The sequence below is a fragment of the Larimichthys crocea genome, chromosome XV (genome assembly GCF_000972845.2).
Source record: "Larimichthys crocea isolate SSNF chromosome XV, L_crocea_2.0, whole genome shotgun sequence".
Lineage (NCBI taxonomy): Eukaryota > Metazoa > Chordata > Actinopteri > Sciaenidae > Larimichthys > Larimichthys crocea.
In genome coordinates, this window is record NC_040025.1 from 13,911,803 (window position 1) to 13,930,343 (window position 18,541).

Below are 18,541 nucleotides of genomic sequence, written 5' to 3' on the forward strand. Positions count from 1 at the left end.
GAGTCTGCACAGGGTGTTTTATTTTGAAAATGGTCCAGATTTTCTGTGGCGTTTCTGTGTCTAACTTCCTGTGACTAAAATGTGACTGAAACTAACAAGATTTTTTCTCTGAAGACTAAATCTAAATGACTCGTGTATTTCTTGCCCTGCAGGATCTTTGGCTTCCCTGTCCACTACACGGACGTGTCCAACATGGGTCGCGGTGCCAGACAGAAACTCCTGGGCCGGTCCTGGAGCGTCCCCGTCATCAGGCATCTGTTCGCACCACTGAAAGACTACTTCGCCTGTGAATAGACCCCACGACCAGCAAACAGACACCACTTACGAACAAACACCAGCTTTTCTTTTCATATTGTGAGACCGGCTCAGACAGACATCAGCCGCCAGAAGAAGTTTGTAAAGAGCTGGAAGGTTTTTTTTTGTTTTGTTTTGTCTTTTAATTCTGGAAGACAAATAGTCAGATTCACTAAAGTTAATAGTGGAAGTAGCTGTTAGTTTGTATCCAGCCGTTTGTGGGTCCTGGAGATAATGCACTGCAGCCTTAAACACACATAACACACACTAACATAGAGATACACAAACACAGCACAGGCGAGCTCCTTAGCTGTGGTTCATCACTACCCCACAGAGAGAGGGAGGGTCAGCGTGTATCATCCACGGTGCTTTGCCTCCCAGCTGAGGTTACAATGACTTGACTGCTTTGTTAATTAACATCAGGCCCGTTTATGATTTTAACAGGATTTTTACGACATTGCTTTTAAGTTGACAACACTTAACATGGCACCAACGGTACAGCTTTTTTTAGATGGCTCCGTGTCAAACTCGTCAAACATTTCAGGGGTCGCTCATCCCTCCGTTTAGCTTTAGTGCGACCGCGACGAGCAGGCTGCTGATCTGAACAGAAACACTCTGAAGCTCACTTGAACCAAAGTCACAAGACGGGGACAGCCGAAGTCCTGGTTTCCTTTTCTGGGCTGACTGCTGTGCCCTCGCCTCGGCCTGAATGTGCTTTTTCTTTTTTGTCTAGAAAACACGATACTCTAGTTTTCTGCCCAAATACAAATATCTATATTGTATAACTGTCCTAGATCATAAAAGGTGAACATCTGTTCATTCTAACTGCACAACACGAGTGTTGTGGGAGCAACACTCATTAACAACTTTTATCTTCGTTAAAATGATGAGCAGCTTACATTTTCCCAGACAGTAAAGCAGTGTGTACCTAATTAGATTTAAATATGCATCATGTTTGAGTAGACCAAAAGGAGATCAGGTGCGTCCGCAGTGATCTGAAGATACCGAGCAGCTCTTGAGCAAACAATGCTGGGCAGTAAAAGAAAATACATTCAGCGGCGGAGGCTGGTGGACGTCAGGCCAACCTGTAAACGAAGCAGGAGTTTGGCTTTTTAGTTCATTTTTATACATTTTACTTTTTGTCTTTTGCTTTGAGATGAGTATCTTTAAAAAAAGGAAAAAAAAAAAACTTTTATTAAAGATTATATTAAAATGTTTTTGTATAGATAGTGTGAAACGTATACTGTTTTTTTAATGTCACATCTCCCTGATAGCTACATACAAATACTTGAAACACGCCAATGCAAAAACAGAGATAGAGTTTATGTCTTTTGTCGATCATTGCAGACAGATAATTCAAAAGAGTGATGGCATTCCTTTTTTTATATCCTACTGTAGATGTTTAGAGCTTATCTTAAAAATAGTTTACTGTAGCGGCTGGATGCCAGCCAGCGTCTCCACATCCTGGTTAAAGGAAGTCACTGTGTGTGTGTGAACGGCAACATAGAGAAATGGTGGGAAACACTGGTGAGCAGGTAAACTAGCACTGATTACTGTTTAAAGGAGTTTCTTTGTTTTTTTTAGTTCCCAAAAGAAAACCTGACCAGAGGACTGCCATGAGAATCATCTCTGTGACGCTGGTTGATGCTGTGCTTTGGTATACAGTATGAATGAAGTAAGAATCTGATTACTACGCTCACAGATGAGACTTAAACAAGACTAAAAATGCCCAAACGACACTAAAGACGTGTTTCTTTCAGCACTCCTTAATGCTAGAGCTTGTTTCCCAAAGTGCCTTTCTGAATTATTGCTAAATTGGATACTAGAAGGTTTTTTTTTGCCTGCCGTTACTTGACATACTGTATACTTGAGCGTGAGCACGTTGACCAGACAGGGGAGTTGACTGGACTTTTTTTTTTATCTTGGTGCCAAACTCTTAAAAACTCTTGATAACTGGAAGATTTTGAAATGCTGTTGGCTGTCACCAAATCATACTAAACACGGGCATTACCTCAAGTCAAAGGGGGCAAACTGTACATCACTCCTCCTATAGGATCTCTGTTCTGTGAATATATGCTGTAGCTTTCTGCTCCCATATGCCCTGTATATATATATAGCTTGTATTTTTATCACTGGAACTTTTTTTTTTTAATGTTTTGCGTACTGTATCGATAAAAAGGTTTACAAGTGTTTTTAAACTCTCTTGTTTGACCAGGAACAAAGAAAATGCACAAGAACTTTTTTATCTTTCAGAAATCCTCCATGGTGCTCAAAAGACGCCTTAAAAGTGCCATCAGGAACTTTTCTTTTTAAAAAAAAGTCTTTTAAAGTCCTTTTAATTAAAAACCAAAAAGTAATTGTTTACATGCTTCATTGATACTGCTGAACTTGTTGAATGTTTTGCTTGAAGACAGTACGCAAAAACTTTTAGTTCTTTTCTTGTTGTAGCTGCTCTTTAAGACTTTTTATAGAGAACACATACAGTATATATTAACACAGTTTAAAGCTTGCTTGAAATTTCTAATGTTACAGTGTGATAGAGCTTATTAATCAATAGCTTTTTATATATATATATATCTTGTGTTGTAGATGTAAACCATTTGAGTGTGTATTTGTAGGCTTATGTGTGAATGCTACCTGAGAACGTTCACTATAAAACCTTTTTGTGCTTGATCTTTTATCATTTTTCTTTTTCTTTTATAAAAACTAAGGCGCAAAAAAGCATTTTTGTTAAAAAAAAAAGAACATATTCTGTGCTATTTTTATACTTTATTTGAATTGTTAGTGGAAAATGTTTTGTGTTCTTCTTATAGCAACTTATATATATGATTTCTACTCAATAAAACGCTAAAAATGACCACCGTGTGTGAATTTATGTTTCGTTTGTTGACTATTCCTTTCAGAATCCCATTCACGTAGCTCGTTCATAAAGTCAACAACTGTCATAAATCCCCAAGAACACTTGAGAATGATTCAAATGTGTGGTTTTGTTTGCCTTTCTAAGCTTTATTTTGATAGAGACAGCTGAAGAGTGACAGGAATGTGGAGAGAGAGTGAGATGGGGAATGACATGCAGGGAAGAGCCACAGGTCGGATTCGAACCTTCGGTCGGGCTTCTGAGCCTTCACACGTGGGCGGCTGCTCTACCCACTGAGCTAAACACCGCCCCAATAGCTTAATTTATTTATCAGTTATTGGCATTGTGTTTATCAATTAGTACATCAATTATCTGTTTCACCCAGGGGAAATTAACTTGTCACAGTGGCTCATATACTCATTTTGTAGCACTGAAGAAAACTGGGTCCACTTATTTATGTGTGTGTGTACTGCCCCCTGCTGGAGGGGGAGAGAGCGAGAGATATTGTATATAGATATATAGTATATGTTTAATATATGTATAACAAATACTTCACTATACAAGATGAGCCAGCAATCTCAGCCAACTGAACCTAAAGACCTGTTTTATGTCTCAATGATGTCAGCAGTCCTGAATCAGATTTTCAAAAATTCCAGCTTACACATTACACTGTCCAAAGAGAACATCACAGACATGTCATCAGCACTGGCACTCATGCTGTGCAAGGGGCAGCAAAGGGGCCTTGACGATGAACCTGCTGTCAGAGGACTCACTCATCTACGAGTATGTCAGTGAGACTATAAAAAGGCACCTAGTGAAGCCCAAAAAGACTGGTGTGAAGGGGTTCTTCAACTCCTTCTTCAAGATCGTGTCCAAGCCCTTCAGAGCCTGCTGCACACATGGCTGAAAAAGCCTGCTGTGAAACAGGTCTACTGAGACCTGAAGTCCCACCTCATGTCCAGCTGAACACTCTGTGCTACCTGCCTTGCTGCGGCTTGCGGCATCGAGTGTTCAACCTGGATATGATGCAGGAATACAGGTCTCGTAGGTCGCACAGTGCCTTATTTGTTCAATACTGTGGCCTTGCAACAACAGTAAGGTCACAGTGTTGCAGTGGTTTTCTCCGAGTGCTTCGGTTTCTCCACGTTTAAATAATAACTAAAAAAAAAAACACCCAGAGTAACATCTTATCCTGTAGGTCTGCACAGGTGCTTTAGTGTTTACCGTCCACAGCTATAATGTCAGCGTTCGACTCTGGATTGACCTTGTTGCTGTGAGGTGTGAACACATGCCCACAGTGGTTTTCTCTGAGTGCTTCGGTTTCTCCACAGAAATTAAATTCCAAAAAATACACATAAAAAAAGAAAAAGCAACATTTCTGTCTTGAAATATTAATTTCCTTTTTTAACTGAGGTTAAAGTTTTGCTGATTGAAAATCAGTCAAGTCAAACTTAAGTCGTCTAATTGATTGATTGATTGACTGAAGTGTTTATTTCGAATATGCAAACAAAAATAAAAATAAAGTAAGGCAAAACATTTAAACATAGAAATACATATTCGAAAAGAAGTGAGAAGAAGAATAACTTATAAACTCCCACCCCTGCTCTTTAAAAAATGAATGACAATACCAAGCTCCCTTGGAACTTGTTTAGATAGACCTGATACTTATAGATAAATAAAATATATTCCTGACTTTGTATTGCAAAAAAACAAACACACAAAACAACAACAAAACAAAGGAGACAATAACCTCATATCACTTAGTGCTACCCAGCACCTCCCTCATCCCTGTACCTCTTAAAAATAGTGTCTTTGTACCTGTTTCACATTTGGACATTGCTTCAGTTCCATGGTAAACCTGTTCCATAGTCTCACCCCACTAACTGAAACACAAAACCCCTCCTCTAATCAGTAAAAGAACATTAAACTGATTAATCAACCATGAAAATAAAACAAATGGTGACCTCTTGCTGGAGTACACACACTTTTACTGACTGGTTTCTGGTCAGGTTTTAAATCACAAAAAATATAAAGGAAAATTACAAAAAGAACATTTCAGTTTAAAGTCTGTGTTAAGTAAAAATAAATGTGTTCTGAGTTCATCAGACCAAAGAAGAAAGTGTTATTAACCATCCAGCCAAATTTTTTGATTATGAATAAAAATATTTATTTAAGTTTATGAAATTAGGTGCGAAAATAATTGAAGATATAGATATATATAGAGAGAATATATAGGAAAAGCCATGAAGTCATGCTTCAGGGTGGCCTCTGTGCGTCATCGAGCCACCCTTTAAGGACCGCCTACAAAATCCTGGACTGAAAACTCCAACTCCACATTTTAGTAATATATCGTTTAAGTCTTTCCACATGTTTTAAACAACTATTTTACAACATATTTGATGTATTTTGAAATAAATCTCAGAATTGCCTTTACACTGTTTAAAAATCTTAATTTTCACATTATTTGTAGATGTCTAACTTAGACTCGGAGCTTTGGAGTTCGTGCTGTTTTATTTTCTGATTACTTCAGATTACTGACTGTACTTTCGTTACATGTTTGTGTTTACCGGCGGAGCGCGGGAGAAGGGGTGTGTTTGTGGGGGAGGCAGCGGAGTCACGGCGGTAGTTTAAACACCCACAAAGGGCTCGAAGCACACGGAGCGCGGTGAGTACACGCGGTGAGTACACGCTGTGAGTACACAAAGCTTTAAAAACTACAACTCAAACTCTTAAAGTTACTTCTGGGACTTTACGTCAAAGCTAAAATAATAAAAAATAAAAAAAAGCGCGCACTAACGTGAGCTGACGTCACGCACGTTGTAGTGTTCGTGAATGCGAACGTTAGCTCGCGTGTTAGCTTCATGTAGCCGCCTTGTAACGTCCGTTACCGGTTTGTCTGACCTCGCTCCTAAAGTAAAGTTATTTAGTTACATGGCGGGACGTTTGTTTAAGATAGCTAACGCGTGTCTCCCTTTTGAAGTTAAAGTTTTAAATTAGTTTTTTTGTATTAACGGTTAACGTCGTCGTTGCGTGCGGACCGACTACGGCGTTTACGTACTTGGCTAGGCTACGTCGCAGCGAAGTTTCTGACGTTTATTAAGTTTTATTGCGTTTTTATTAAGTTACGTTACTTTACTTAAGGACTGTAACGTTAGAGCTCTCTGTTCATTGTTTATGTGCTATTGTTTCTTTCTTTTGGTAGCCATTGTACACCCTGCTGTGAATAACCGATCTGAGGTCGGTTCTTAGTGGTTTCGCTGTGATTCACAGCTCTGACAGCCGGCTTTAAAATCTGATCCCGGGTCAGTTTCTAGAAAGACTCAACTCAACGTCCTATCTTAGAACTCGGAGAATCCATTGATTCTATTGGTCAGGGTGATTACCCGCCCTCATCTGATTGGTTGTCGCTTTAGGCGCTGTTGTTGTTTTCATGTCCGAGTCAAAATAAACCAAACGCGTTTTACAGTTAATTTACAGTTATTTAACAGTTATTTGAAAGTTAATTTACAGTTATTTAACAGTTATTTGAAAGTTAATTTACAGTTATTTAACAGTTACTTAACAGTTATTTTACAGTTATTTAACAGTTAATTTACAGTTATTTAACAGTTATTTTACAGTTATTTAACAGTTAATTTACAGTTATTTGACAGTTATTTAACAGTTATTTTACAGTTATTTAGGCTGTTCTGTTGTTGTATATCTACTTTAATTACCGGTGTTGTGCCTTCATCCATCTGGAGATATGTGAGAGGCATTCAGAGACCCGTGCAGAGACTGAAGGGTCCTCAGGAGGAAATGACAGATAGAGCTGAGTGTTCTGAAATCTTCCTGCATCATAAAATGTGAGCAAACGCAATTAAACCTGTTGATTTGTTCAGTAACGGGTCAGTGTTTATGTTTACGTGCAGGTCCGTCCCTTCAGGAGATGGCGGGGAACATGACGGTCGATGAAGCTGCGGACGCGATGTGGCCGCAACGCTTTGAGATGCTGGCATGGCTCAATGAAACTCTACAGACACGCTTCACCAAGATAGAGCAGGTGTGCACAGGTACGTCAGCATTGAATGTGTGTCATGACTCATGCTGTTATAGTGCATACTTTGTGTACACCTTGAGCTTTCATGCTCTCGTTTAGCATCAACCGGCTGCATATAGATCTCCACAGTACTGCAGCTGCAGCAGGTTGTGGCAACATTTACTTCAGTTTTCTATTAAAATATCTGGATCAACGTCATCTGCACAGGGCTATTTTTTTAAAGCATGTTTGTGTGAATATCCAGGTGCAGCTTATTGCCAGTTGATGGACTGTTTGTTTCCCGGGTCCTTGGACCTCTCCAGGGTCCGCTTCCAAAGCAGTAACATGGTGGACTCTATCCACAACTACAGCTTACTGCAAGCTGCGTTCAGAGAAGTTGAAGTGAAACGAGTGAGTGCTGTAACAAATCAGATATGGTGGCATTGATGTATATGATAGTTTTCAAACCAGCTGGTAGAAACACACCTGAAACATTAAACGCTTTCTGTTGACTGATGGATATGAACATGTGTATGAAAACTTAAACCCGCCTCTCTCCGTCTGCAGCACGTCCCCGTCGAGGCGCTGATTGTGAAGAACAAAGTCGTGGCTCTGACCTTCCTGCTGTGGTTTAAGACGCTCTTTGACAAGAACAACAACGGCAGGAAGTACCACGCCTTGGAGGCCAGAGGTGGACAGAGCATGGTACCTGACTCAGGTGGGAGACGTGTGTGTGTCACAGTTGTTAAAAAGGTTGTCTATTCATCACGCATGTAGTACGTAGCATTAAGATGGCACAGTGTGTTTTAATGAAATATGGGAGCATGTTCTCATAGATAAGAACTACATTAGTTATCAGGCAGTCCGAGGACATCACATGTGATGACTGTGCCTGAAGCTATTCACAGTTACTCGACCAAGTTTTGAAATATTCACATGGTCATGACTCGACAGTTTCTTGGCTTTTATTATGTAAACGTGATGTCAAAACCTCAGACCTACAAAAACATTTCAGTAACATCTTTAACAGGGTCCAGATATGAATTCATATCAGTATTTTTCAACCTGGTCACAATTTTCAGTCTCTGGTTTAGTTGAAGTAAACTTTTAGTTCACTGAGATAGACGTGAAAATATTAGGAGAGGAGTGAGAGGGAGGTCAGGCAGGATATAAATCAATGAGATAAAAGTTTATTTCAAACAAACCAGAGATGTTGTTGCAGCTCTTTCGCTCAAACCTGGAACAGTTTCCAAAATTGTTAAAGCCACAAAAACATAGAAAAATATGGTCCAGCTGAAATATACATCTGTTAATCAGTTATTACTTTTTTTTTACTCCTGTTCTAGATGCTCACTCCGCCCAAAGCTCTCATCAGAAACTGGAAATTATTCTGAAGATGAAAGAACCAAGAAAAGAAAAACCACGGGAGACTTCGAACAGGCACGCAGAAGTGATAGTATTAACATCCGATGATGAAGATGACGTGGTGGATGTGACGATGGAGCAGAAAACTGACAAAATGGAGACAATGGAGATAAAAAGGATGGAGCAAGCAGCAGTGGAGGAGAGAAAACAGTGGAGTAGTTTCAACGATAACTGGTTGCCCTTCATCAGAAGATACTGCAGTGACACAAGCGCAGACCCTCCTCACAGCTTAGCCCACCCCAGAGACATCGTGCAGGCCTGCTATCAGGTGCCGTACTGCCTTTACCTGTATGCGGGGGTGGAGCTAGGCGGAGGGCAGAGCACGAATGTTGTGTTGATTGGCTACTTTGACCAGAGCTCGGGGGTCAGTGTGGTGAAGCTGCTGCACACTCTGCAGATGAGCGTCAACTCTGACACCACCCCAGACAAAGACAGTGTGGATACTGACGCACGCCTCCTGGTCGAGACGTTAAAGAAGTTTAACATCCCTCTATCCAACCTCGCTGTGTTCTACTGCAGAGTTCCACACCCGGCGGTGACCCAGGTCTTCGTGTCCCACCTCCAGGTCTACAACTCTAAGTTAATATCGCTCTGCGGCCTCCCTGGGATGGCAGGAAGAGCCTGCCAGGCTGGACTCTTGCCTTCCTTTCGTTGCGTAGTTGACCTCGTGAGAAACATCCACTGTCACTACTCCACCTGCCCCTCCGTCAATGACAGCCTGAAAGAAGTATTCGCTGATACAGAGTCTTACAACCCGACCCATCCTCTCTCTAAACAGTGTTTATTTATCATCAACATCGTGCAGAAGATGGCGAACCGCTGGAGGGATTTAGTGGAGTATTTTAAGTCACTGAGGCAAACCGAGGACATCGATCGGATCAGAACCCATCTGATGGATCATAAAACCAAGCTGTACTTCCTGTTCCTCTCGCACGCCTTGGAGCCCCTCCGAGCTCTCCAAGAGCAGCAGCAGTATGGCACGGTGGACGTGGCCGTGGAGCTCGAGCTGACCTCCATGCTGGTCTCCTCCTACACGGCCAGTCTTCTCCAGCCCTCTGTCGCCAAGAAATTTCTGAAGAAGCGACTCCTGTGCCTCCTCTCCGATGAGAAGCTGCTCCCCATGTCGGAGGTGAACATAGGTTCTCGTGCCAGAGACTTCCTGTGGGCCACCGCCACTGTGGATCTGGGGGAAGAGGAGAGAAGGGACTTCCTGCAGAGCGCTGCAGCTTTCTATAGCTCAGCACTACGGAGTTTAGTGGACAGCGTTCCTGAACATCTGGGAGACGTGGCACTGAGGAACATCAGCAAAGTCCTGAAACATCCAGAAAATATCAAAGTAAGAAACCAAAGATCTTTTCTTCTCTGTTCTTTTCTTTCTTATTTATTTAAGAGCAAAATCATTCAGTCATCAATCATCAGAGCTCCCAACGGCTGTTTACAATCTTAAAATTTAAAATAAGTTTCTAATGTTCTACTCAACTTCATCTGATTATTCTGTTTTTTGATCCTTGCAGGGATATTGGCTGTCCAGACATGTGCTGATAGAGATGGGGACTCAGCTGGGTGCGATCAACACCATGTCTTTAGAAACACGTCAAGAACTGCCAGACGCCTACTTCAGTGTCCTTAAGACCGTGAAGGAGGAGCAGATGAGAGGAGGAGGTGGTCACTGCTGGGCAAAGGTAAACACAGTAGATCAGGGAAGCAGCAATAACGTCGCTGTTGTATATTAAATGATATTGACTTTCCTGTGTTGTCTGTACAGATGTTGACCGGCATTAAGCCGTACTTTCTGCGTAGATTCCTCCTGACCCTCCTGGCCCTGCCAGGCTCTCTAAACATGAATCAGGTGTTTGCTAAGGTGAGTGTTAAAAGTTGAGCTTGTTCTATGGTTTGTGAGGCTCTTACCTTACAACTAGAAGTTCTCCTAACTAAGATTAAGAGCTGAAGAACTCTTCGTGAAGCTGAGGAGATCTTTGTGTGCTGTCGTCTGAAGGTGTTCAACAGTACCAGGACTCCTTCTGACGGTATGGAAACCCCCAAAGCTTCACGTCAACCACGCAGGCATGCAGGACGACCTCGAGCCTGCAGGAGGACACCTGTCCAGGCAGATTACGGTGGCTCGAAGAAAGAGGAGGAGGCGGATGAAAAGATGGAGGATAGTGACAGCATTTCTTCCAAACACGACGGCTTGTCGGAGGATTCCGAAAGCACGGACAATTCCTCAGGTAAGGCTGTCAGGTGTGTGAGTAAGTTCCCAGCTCCATTAAAGTGGTCGTAATAACCGATGTTACCGTTTTATTTTATCAGATGTGTTGGATGTCCCAGAAGAGTCCCAGAAAATGTGTCCGACCAGCAGACTGCTGATCACTAAAGAACGTAAGAAATGTTTCAAATTACTACTACGATGAAGCCTGGGAACAGCTGGAGTGTGTGGGAGTTCTCCAGTCTCTCTTTGGTCCAGCATGCTAACTGGATGCAGGTGTTCCAGTCACTCTCACCTGTCGCTGCTCTCCTGAGCCCTCCCCACACCTCTCCTCTGCAGGTGATACACCACGCCCCCTCCACAAGCTGTATTTAGATTGGTCGACAGAGGGTGTGAAGGACATGTGCGTCTATCTCCTTCTCCCGTATACGTCCATGAACAGCTCCTGATAGTGTGTGATACTTTAAATTAGGACCCATGGCAAACTCAATAAACAGTTTCATATTTTAAAACTGCAGAGGTGGAATTGAATCTACAAGCCTCAAAACAATGTGATGAAGTCATTCAGAACAAATCGAGTCATAAAAAATTGGAGTACTAGAATAAAACTGTGCGTTTTGTGTGCATGGATAAATATTTAACGTGCAGCTCTGCGTCTGTTTTTACAGGTAATAAAACCACAAAGGCCAAATTTGCATTCGTGAGCAGTGATGAAGACGACACCATGGATTCAACAAGCAGCTCAGCAGAGTCGCAGGTAAAATTCACTGTGTGATTACTCACATCTGTAGTAAAGTTATCATTAGTTTCACACTATATATGAATGCAAGCTCATTCACCGGTAACCATGCAAACATCTGTGCACGCGTGTCTGGATAATAATAACTAAGTCTCCTTTTAGCTCTGTAATCTTGTTGACGTGTTCGATGTTCAGAAAGGAAGATGTTTTTCTATAGAAACTGCTTTAACGGTGTGTGTGTGTGTGTGTGTGTGTGTGTGTGTGTTGTGTGGTGTGTGTGTGTGTGTGTTACAGGGTGTGATGGGTGTGATGGGGGAGCTGGTCTGGGGTAAGGTGGAGGGCTTCTCTCTCTGGCCGGCTGTCATCGTGCCGTCAGGAAGACGATCAGCTCTAGGGCAGAGGATGGTGCAGTGGTTCAGGACGAAATTCTCTAAGGTGAGTCAGAGGTGTTTATGAAATATGGCACATAACTAGAAAATTTCTGCAGAAATTTTGAGAGTGACAAGTGGGTTGTTGCCGGAGGTCTGTATTCTAGATTGGTTTTAGCATTGGCCACTAATGTTAGCAATTAGCATGTCTTCTGCCTGCTGGCCCTCCCCCCTCTCCTCCTTCAGGCAGGCTGAGGTTGCCAAGCAACCATTCAGGCAGGCTGAGGTTGCCAAGCAACCAGGACCTAATCAGCAGCAGGTAATCTGCACCTGTTAAAATGTCAGTTGGAAAGACAGAGAGAGAGAGAAAATGCTGAGACTATCCCTCGAACAGGAAGGATTTCTGGCCAAACCATATTTCCAATCATTGAACCGGCTTAGCTTTGAGCATCCTGAGTCCTTCCTGAACGTCTACATGTTTGTTTTGTGTCGATAAATTAAGAAATGTGCCCTTGAGAGCAATTCAGAGAAGCGTTACTTCTGCTTTCCTCCCGAAAATTTCTCGCCTTTTTAACATGGCAGTCTATGGGCTGTGGATGGGTGTTGCTGCCGCATCTTTGTGTGTCATGCCAAAACAATAAGGCTGACAGTTTTAGCAGGCGAATGTGAGTGAGACGCCAAATTTTCCTACGTTTCTATGTATAAATCGTGTCTGTAGTGGCTCATTTGAGGCCACGGTAGTCGATTACGTTTTATTTTTTCACTGATTTTTCTCCCTGCTCCTCACTCTAGCTGATGATGTCATCCACTGTAGCACAAACATTCCGCCACATACACACCCATTATAAACCCAGAAATTTGACTAAAAACCTGCTCAACTTTGAGCCTTGATAGTTTAAAAACGGTAAAAGCTGTCGATGAGTGTAGTGAATCACTGAATAGAAGGTACCTACATTTTAAAGTTTAAATGAAGTTTGGGCTTTCCCACTCATTCCAATACGAAATCTCTTATAAAAGTAATAGCACGGGATTCTGGATCAAGACGCACGTTTTGATATATAATTTGTTGGGGTCCTCTCACCGCTGTGGGCCGCATTCATCTGCGAAAAAGGGCAGAAAATTAAGACAAAGAAACACGCAGAAGAACAATAATTGACGAGTGTCGTAGGATGCACACACATGCGTATATTGTTTTATTTTTACTTGTTTGTGGTCTTGAATCTGAATACTTTATCAGATCTAATGTTAACTAGACAAGATTCATTACACTGTTGCTTTTTATTGATTGTTTTATGTCACTTTACATCATAAATCCAGTTTGGGCTTTAAATTTACCAACATATTTCTGTCTGTTCTGTTTTTTTTTTTGCCTGCTAAGTTGCTGATATCTATTTCCGATCTCTGCTCTGATTCCAGGTCAGCCTGAAGACTCTGAAACCATTCGCTGCCTTCGCTCAGCACTTCTCTCCGAACTCCTTCGCCATCCTTGTCACCTACAGAGAGGCCATCTTCCTGTCCCTGCAGGTCTGTGTTTGTGTCTGTGACCTGATAAAGTTTTTCCACACGTGATTCATGTTTGTCCTCCTGCTTTACACATGTATGCTCATGTCTGTCAGGAGGCAGCTCTACGCTGTCAGAAACAGTTCTCTGCGTGTCTCGAGGACAGAGACGATCTGCTGAAACAGCTGTTGGATTGGGCGCTCGGAGGATTTCAACCCACGGGGCCGGAAGGACTCAAACCAACGGCAGCCCTGAATGGTATGAGCATGAACATTTAGAGTCTGAATGATGAGCTCTGACAGTAGAAGAGAAATGTTGCTGCATGTGACTCAACACAGATGATTGTGCACAGAAGGAAGGATCATGCAACAGATTGTACATGTCACATGTTTGTTTGTCTTCTGTCCAGGTGTTTCGAGACCAAAGGTGAAGAAGAAACTCTTTATGAACGACAACTCCTCTCAGCACTCCCTCAGCCCCTCCACCCAGATGAACATCAGCGCCTACAAGCTGAAAGATGTGGCTGTCTGCTTGAACAGGCTGCCGTGCAATTTAACAGAGAAGTTCTTGTACAAAGGTGGAGGTGAAGACGAATCTGATAAAGAAGCGACAAAGGAGAGAGGATCCAGAAGAGGAGGAAGGACAGCAGAGGCAGCAAGACGGGAGGAGACAGAGAAAGATGTCTGGCGGGGAGGATGGGAGAAGGGGAAAATGGGATGGGGAAGAGGGAAGGGTAAAGGAGGGAAGAAAAAGAACAGCAGTGTGATGGATGAATCTGATAGCGACATGTCTCCGGACTTTGTGCCGCCCAAGGAGAGGACCTTCAACAGATCTTACAGCAAGGTTGGCCAGGTGACCAGCGTCTACAAACAGCCGGACCAGAAACTCCGAGGTACCAAACAGAAGCTGCAAACAAACAAACACTCACTCAGAGTTTGAATCCATCATTTACTCTTTAGCTGTGTGAAGTTACAAACTGGTGAAAGTCGGTTCCTAGATCTTATTTTGTTCTAGTGAGTCGGCTGCTCAGAGTGAGCCAACATTGACAAGTTTAAAAGAATTAATAACAATAATAACAAATTATTGATTTCTTTCCTTGCAGAGGAGACCATCTGTAGGATCATGAAGAAGAAACTGGACATCGAAGGTGAGTTTGGAGATGACTGTTCACTCACATCATGTCAGTTGATTAGTGTCTATGTTGAGCACAGTATCGAACACTCTATGAACCTCTTCAAGTTTTTTATGATTCTTATTTGTTGTGTTAAACCTCAATAAGTAAATAGTTTTGTCCGTATAGATGATTTGACTTCTTGAATTCTTTGTTTTGCTTCCTCTCATGGTCGTCTGTGTCTGCAGGCTTCTGTTTGTGCTGCGGGACCGAAGACGTCGAGATATTCCACCCTCTCTTTAAAGGCAGCCTCTGCCTGGAGTGTAAAGTAAGTCCTCTTCATCAGCTCGCTGTGAACGTGTCGACTGAAGTATGAAACTTCCCTGACTGTCTGTGGTGCTGTCTGTGTCCCTGCAGGATAATCTAACAGAAACTCTGTATCGCTATGATGAAGATGGGTATCAGTCGTACTGTACCATCTGCTGTTACGGACTGGAGATCATACTGTGTGGCTACGATAGCTGCTGCAGGTCAGTCTGTTGTGCTCTCCATGTTTCAAACTGCAGTCTTCGTAAAGTGAATGACTCTTTTGTTTATTACCCTTTTCTCTTCATTCACAGATCGTACTGCGCTGACTGTCTGAACATCCTCGTCGGCCCGGGGACGTTTGATTCGTTGAAGCTGATAGACCCGTGGATCTGCTACATGTGTCAGCCTCATCGGCCTCACGGCGCTCTAATTCCCAGAGAGGACTGGAGCATCCGTGTGCAGGAGTTATTCGCCAACAACAGCGCCATGGAGTTTGTGAGTGATCAAATTGATTCTCGCCGCAGTAAAAAGTTATATTAAAGTTATTTTTTCTACTTAAAGTCGACAGTCACACTGCATCACAACGTTTTCTTACTTTGCAGGAGCCGCACCGTGTTTACCCGTCCATCCCTGCCAACCTGCGCAGACCGCTCCGAGTCCTCTCACTGTTCGATGGCATAGCAACCGGTGAGTTAAGAGTGTTAATGTCGACTGTCAGTGGTGCTGAAGATGATGCTAAATATATTTGTCTAACTGTTCAGGAGAAACAGCAAATCAAACACCACAACAGCAAATTCAAAAACACAACAGCAAATCAAATAACACAACAGCAAATCCAAAAACACAACAGCAAATTCAAAAACACAATAGCAGATCAAATAACACAACAGCAAATCAAATAACACAACAGCAAATTCAAAAACACAACAGCAAATCAGATAACACAATAGCAAATCGGATAACATAATAGCAAATCGGATAACACAATAGCAAATTCAAAAACACAATATCAAATTCAAAAACACAACAGCAAATTCAAAAACAACAGCAAATCAAATAGCTGAAGATGATGCTAAATATATTTATTATCTAACTGTTCAGGAGAAACACACAGATCACAAACACACGTCGCTGTCAGTTCTTTTCATGTGATCGTATTAATCAGAGTGTGTGTATGTGTGTGCGTGTTATTCTCAGGTCACCTGGTTCTGAAGGATCTGGGTATCAAAGTAGAGAAATATGTGGCCTCAGAGGTCTGCGAGGATTCGATCGCCGTGGCGCGGGTCAACCACGACGGGAAGATCATCCACGTCGGTGACGTCCGGTTCATCACGCCGACACACGTATGTTCACACACACGCCCGACTGCTCGACTGATGTCGTTCAGCTCAGCACTGAATTAAACCTTCTCCTCCTGTTTGTTCCTCTTTTACCGCTCAGCTTGAGCAGTGGGGTCCGTTTGATTTGCTGATCGGTGGCAGCCCCTGTAACGACCTCTCCATTGTGAACCCAATCAGAAAAGGCCTCTATGGTACGGTACCATTGTATGCTCTATAAAGTGACGTGTCCATCTGTCACAATACGAACAGTTTGAGGCTCTTGCTCTTTGTTGTTTCTCTTCTGCTTTGCTGTAATCCCCCCGTCTGTCCTGCAGAGGGCACTGGCAGGCTGTTCTTTGAGTTCCACCGCATCCTCCAGCTGCTGAAGCCCAAAGACGAAGACCCGCGGCCGTTCTTCTGGCTCTTTGAGAACGTCGTCTTCATGAACTTACACGACAAATACAACATCTGCCGCTTCCTGGAGGTTCGTGACATCTGCTCCTGATTGGTTTCTGCTGGATCCTTTTAATCTCTCCTCTTTGTATACATAATATATTACAAGTATTATTAACATTTCTGTATTTATCTGTGCCTCCTGTGCATCCATAAAGTTTCATCTTTACTTTTCCATTCTTTTCTTTCCTTTCCTTCATCCTGCTACTTTTTCCTCTCTTCCTTCCTCCCTTCCTGTTTCCTTCCTGCCTTTTCCTTCCTCGTTACACTGCTGGTTTCCTCTGACTAACATGTCCTGAGCGTGTTCTGTCTGATTTGTGCACACAGTGTAACCCGGTGCTGGTGGACGCGGTCAAACTCAGCCCGGCTCACCGAGCGCGTTACTTCTGGGGAAACATCCCGGGCATGAGCAGGTGAGACCGTCAATTAATCCTGAATTATAACAGGTTAATTAGTGACGTGTAGAACCAGCAGTGATCTCAGTAAAAGTATCATTACCATTGACGTTATATATTTAATGGTTTGTACACCTCCTTTCTTGTATCTGTTGTCGTCTGCCTGTTTTACTTCCCCCTTTGTTGTTTCTTCATCTTGTGACTCTTTGTAACTTCTGTTTTTTCGCTGTTTATCTCCCTTCAGGCCCATCGCAGCGTCCCAGAGCGACAAGCTGAGTCTGCAGGACTGTTTAGAGATCGGCAGAGAAGCCAGGGTCAGTGACTGAAAACTGCAACTCTAAACTATTATGATTAAAAATTTTCATTAATGTCCGATCAGTCACTCAGCGTGTTGTTTTGTGTTCCAGGTAACGAAGGTGAGGACGATCACCACCAACGCAAACTCTCTGAAGCAGGGCAAAGTGTTTCAGCTGCCCGTCCTCCAGGAAGGCAAAGAGGAAAACCTCTGGATCACAGAGATAGAAAAGTAAGTGTCATGCTTAAAGAGTGTGTGTGTGTGTGTGTGTGTGTGTGTGTGTGTGTGTGTGCTCCCTGCTTGACACACACCTTCTTCTCTGTCATTGGTCACCAGAATCTTTGGTTTCCCCAAACATTACACTGACGTGAGGAACATGAACCGGCAGCAGAGGCAGAAGGTGCTGGGGAAGGCCTGGAGCGTGCCGGTCATCCGTCACCTCTTCGCTCCCCTGAAGGACTACTTTGCCTGCGAGGTGGTTCCTGTTCCCGTGACCACGTCCACCACCTCCACCCCCCCTTCCTCCCCTGCTTCTCCAGAGCTGCAGCAGCTGAGATAGAGGAGGTCCCTGTGGAGTTGTGTATGTATAGGGCATAAATTCTCTTTGCAGTCTCCTCTGACAATCAGGCCTTTGTGGATCACTGCCAGACTGAAGTCACTTCTGCCAAAATGGTGGCTTATTCTCCTTCGAGTTGCTGGTTTTTCCTCCTGAAGTTCTCCAACTGCCAACTCATTCCAGCAACCAGCAAATCATTCCAGCAACCAGCAACTCATTCCAGCTTGGAAGGCTAAAGAGTAGAATAATATGTGACAGTGTTCATCTGATTAATTCTGCAGGAGGAGAGCAGCTGAATCTGAGTGAACGTTGCTGTTTGCTGATGATGGTATCTCAAGTTCAGCTGATTTCCTTCAGGCCTTCACACAAAGTGTTTGTATCACCAGTATTTAACTTAAATGTTCATATTTGCAGGTCATATGTGAGATTTTTTTACCTTTTTTTAAACACATTGAAGAAAATCTATATTCAGTCTGTCATACAGTTTAGTTTGAAACGCCTCGCTGTGTTCCTCGTGTTTGAGAGAAGAAAACACTGAAAACGTACTGTAGTTTACGTTCACACTATTGGTTCTCTCTGTATTTCTTTGCTTTTATTTGTAAAGTTAACTAGTGTGTGTATTAACAAGGACACATTGAAGTGTGTGTGTGTGTGTGTGTGTGTACTGCCACTTTTACACAAACAAAGCTGTGATCA

General features: G+C 42.8%; 2 protein-coding genes across 3 annotated transcripts in view; both read left to right on the forward strand.

Moving 5' to 3' along the window:
* dnmt3bb.1 (DNA (cytosine-5-)-methyltransferase 3 beta, duplicate b.1) overlaps nucleotides 1-3,139 on the forward strand; it is a 31,371-nt gene extending 28,232 nt beyond the window's left edge. For both annotated transcript variants that reach the window (XM_027288770.1, XM_027288771.1), the window contains exon 22: nucleotides 153-3,139. In XM_027288770.1, coding sequence (XP_027144571.1) covers nucleotides 153-294 — 142 coding nt within the window. In that variant the 3' untranslated portion in view covers nucleotides 295-3,139. The remainder of the gene's footprint in view (nucleotides 1-152) is intronic.
* A 2,829-nt stretch (nucleotides 3,140-5,968) lies between these two features.
* On the forward strand, nucleotides 5,969-18,400 carry LOC104939414 (uncharacterized). The gene is made up of 26 exons (XM_027288493.1): nucleotides 5,969-6,041; nucleotides 7,063-7,203; nucleotides 7,435-7,580; nucleotides 7,737-7,887; nucleotides 8,516-9,930; nucleotides 10,109-10,276; nucleotides 10,360-10,455; nucleotides 10,591-10,822; nucleotides 10,905-10,973; nucleotides 11,469-11,557; nucleotides 11,834-11,974; nucleotides 13,324-13,431; nucleotides 13,524-13,665; nucleotides 13,817-14,299; nucleotides 14,510-14,554; nucleotides 14,767-14,846; nucleotides 14,936-15,048; nucleotides 15,139-15,322; nucleotides 15,430-15,514; nucleotides 16,025-16,170; nucleotides 16,268-16,358; nucleotides 16,482-16,630; nucleotides 16,927-17,012; nucleotides 17,239-17,308; nucleotides 17,402-17,520; nucleotides 17,626-18,400. Exons 1-26 carry the CDS (start codon nucleotides 5,984-5,986, stop codon nucleotides 17,846-17,848), a joined length of 4,830 nt encoding a protein of 1,609 aa, XP_027144294.1. The 5' UTR covers nucleotides 5,969-5,983; the 3' UTR covers nucleotides 17,849-18,400.
* The last annotated feature ends 141 nt before the right edge of the window (nucleotides 18,401-18,541 follow it).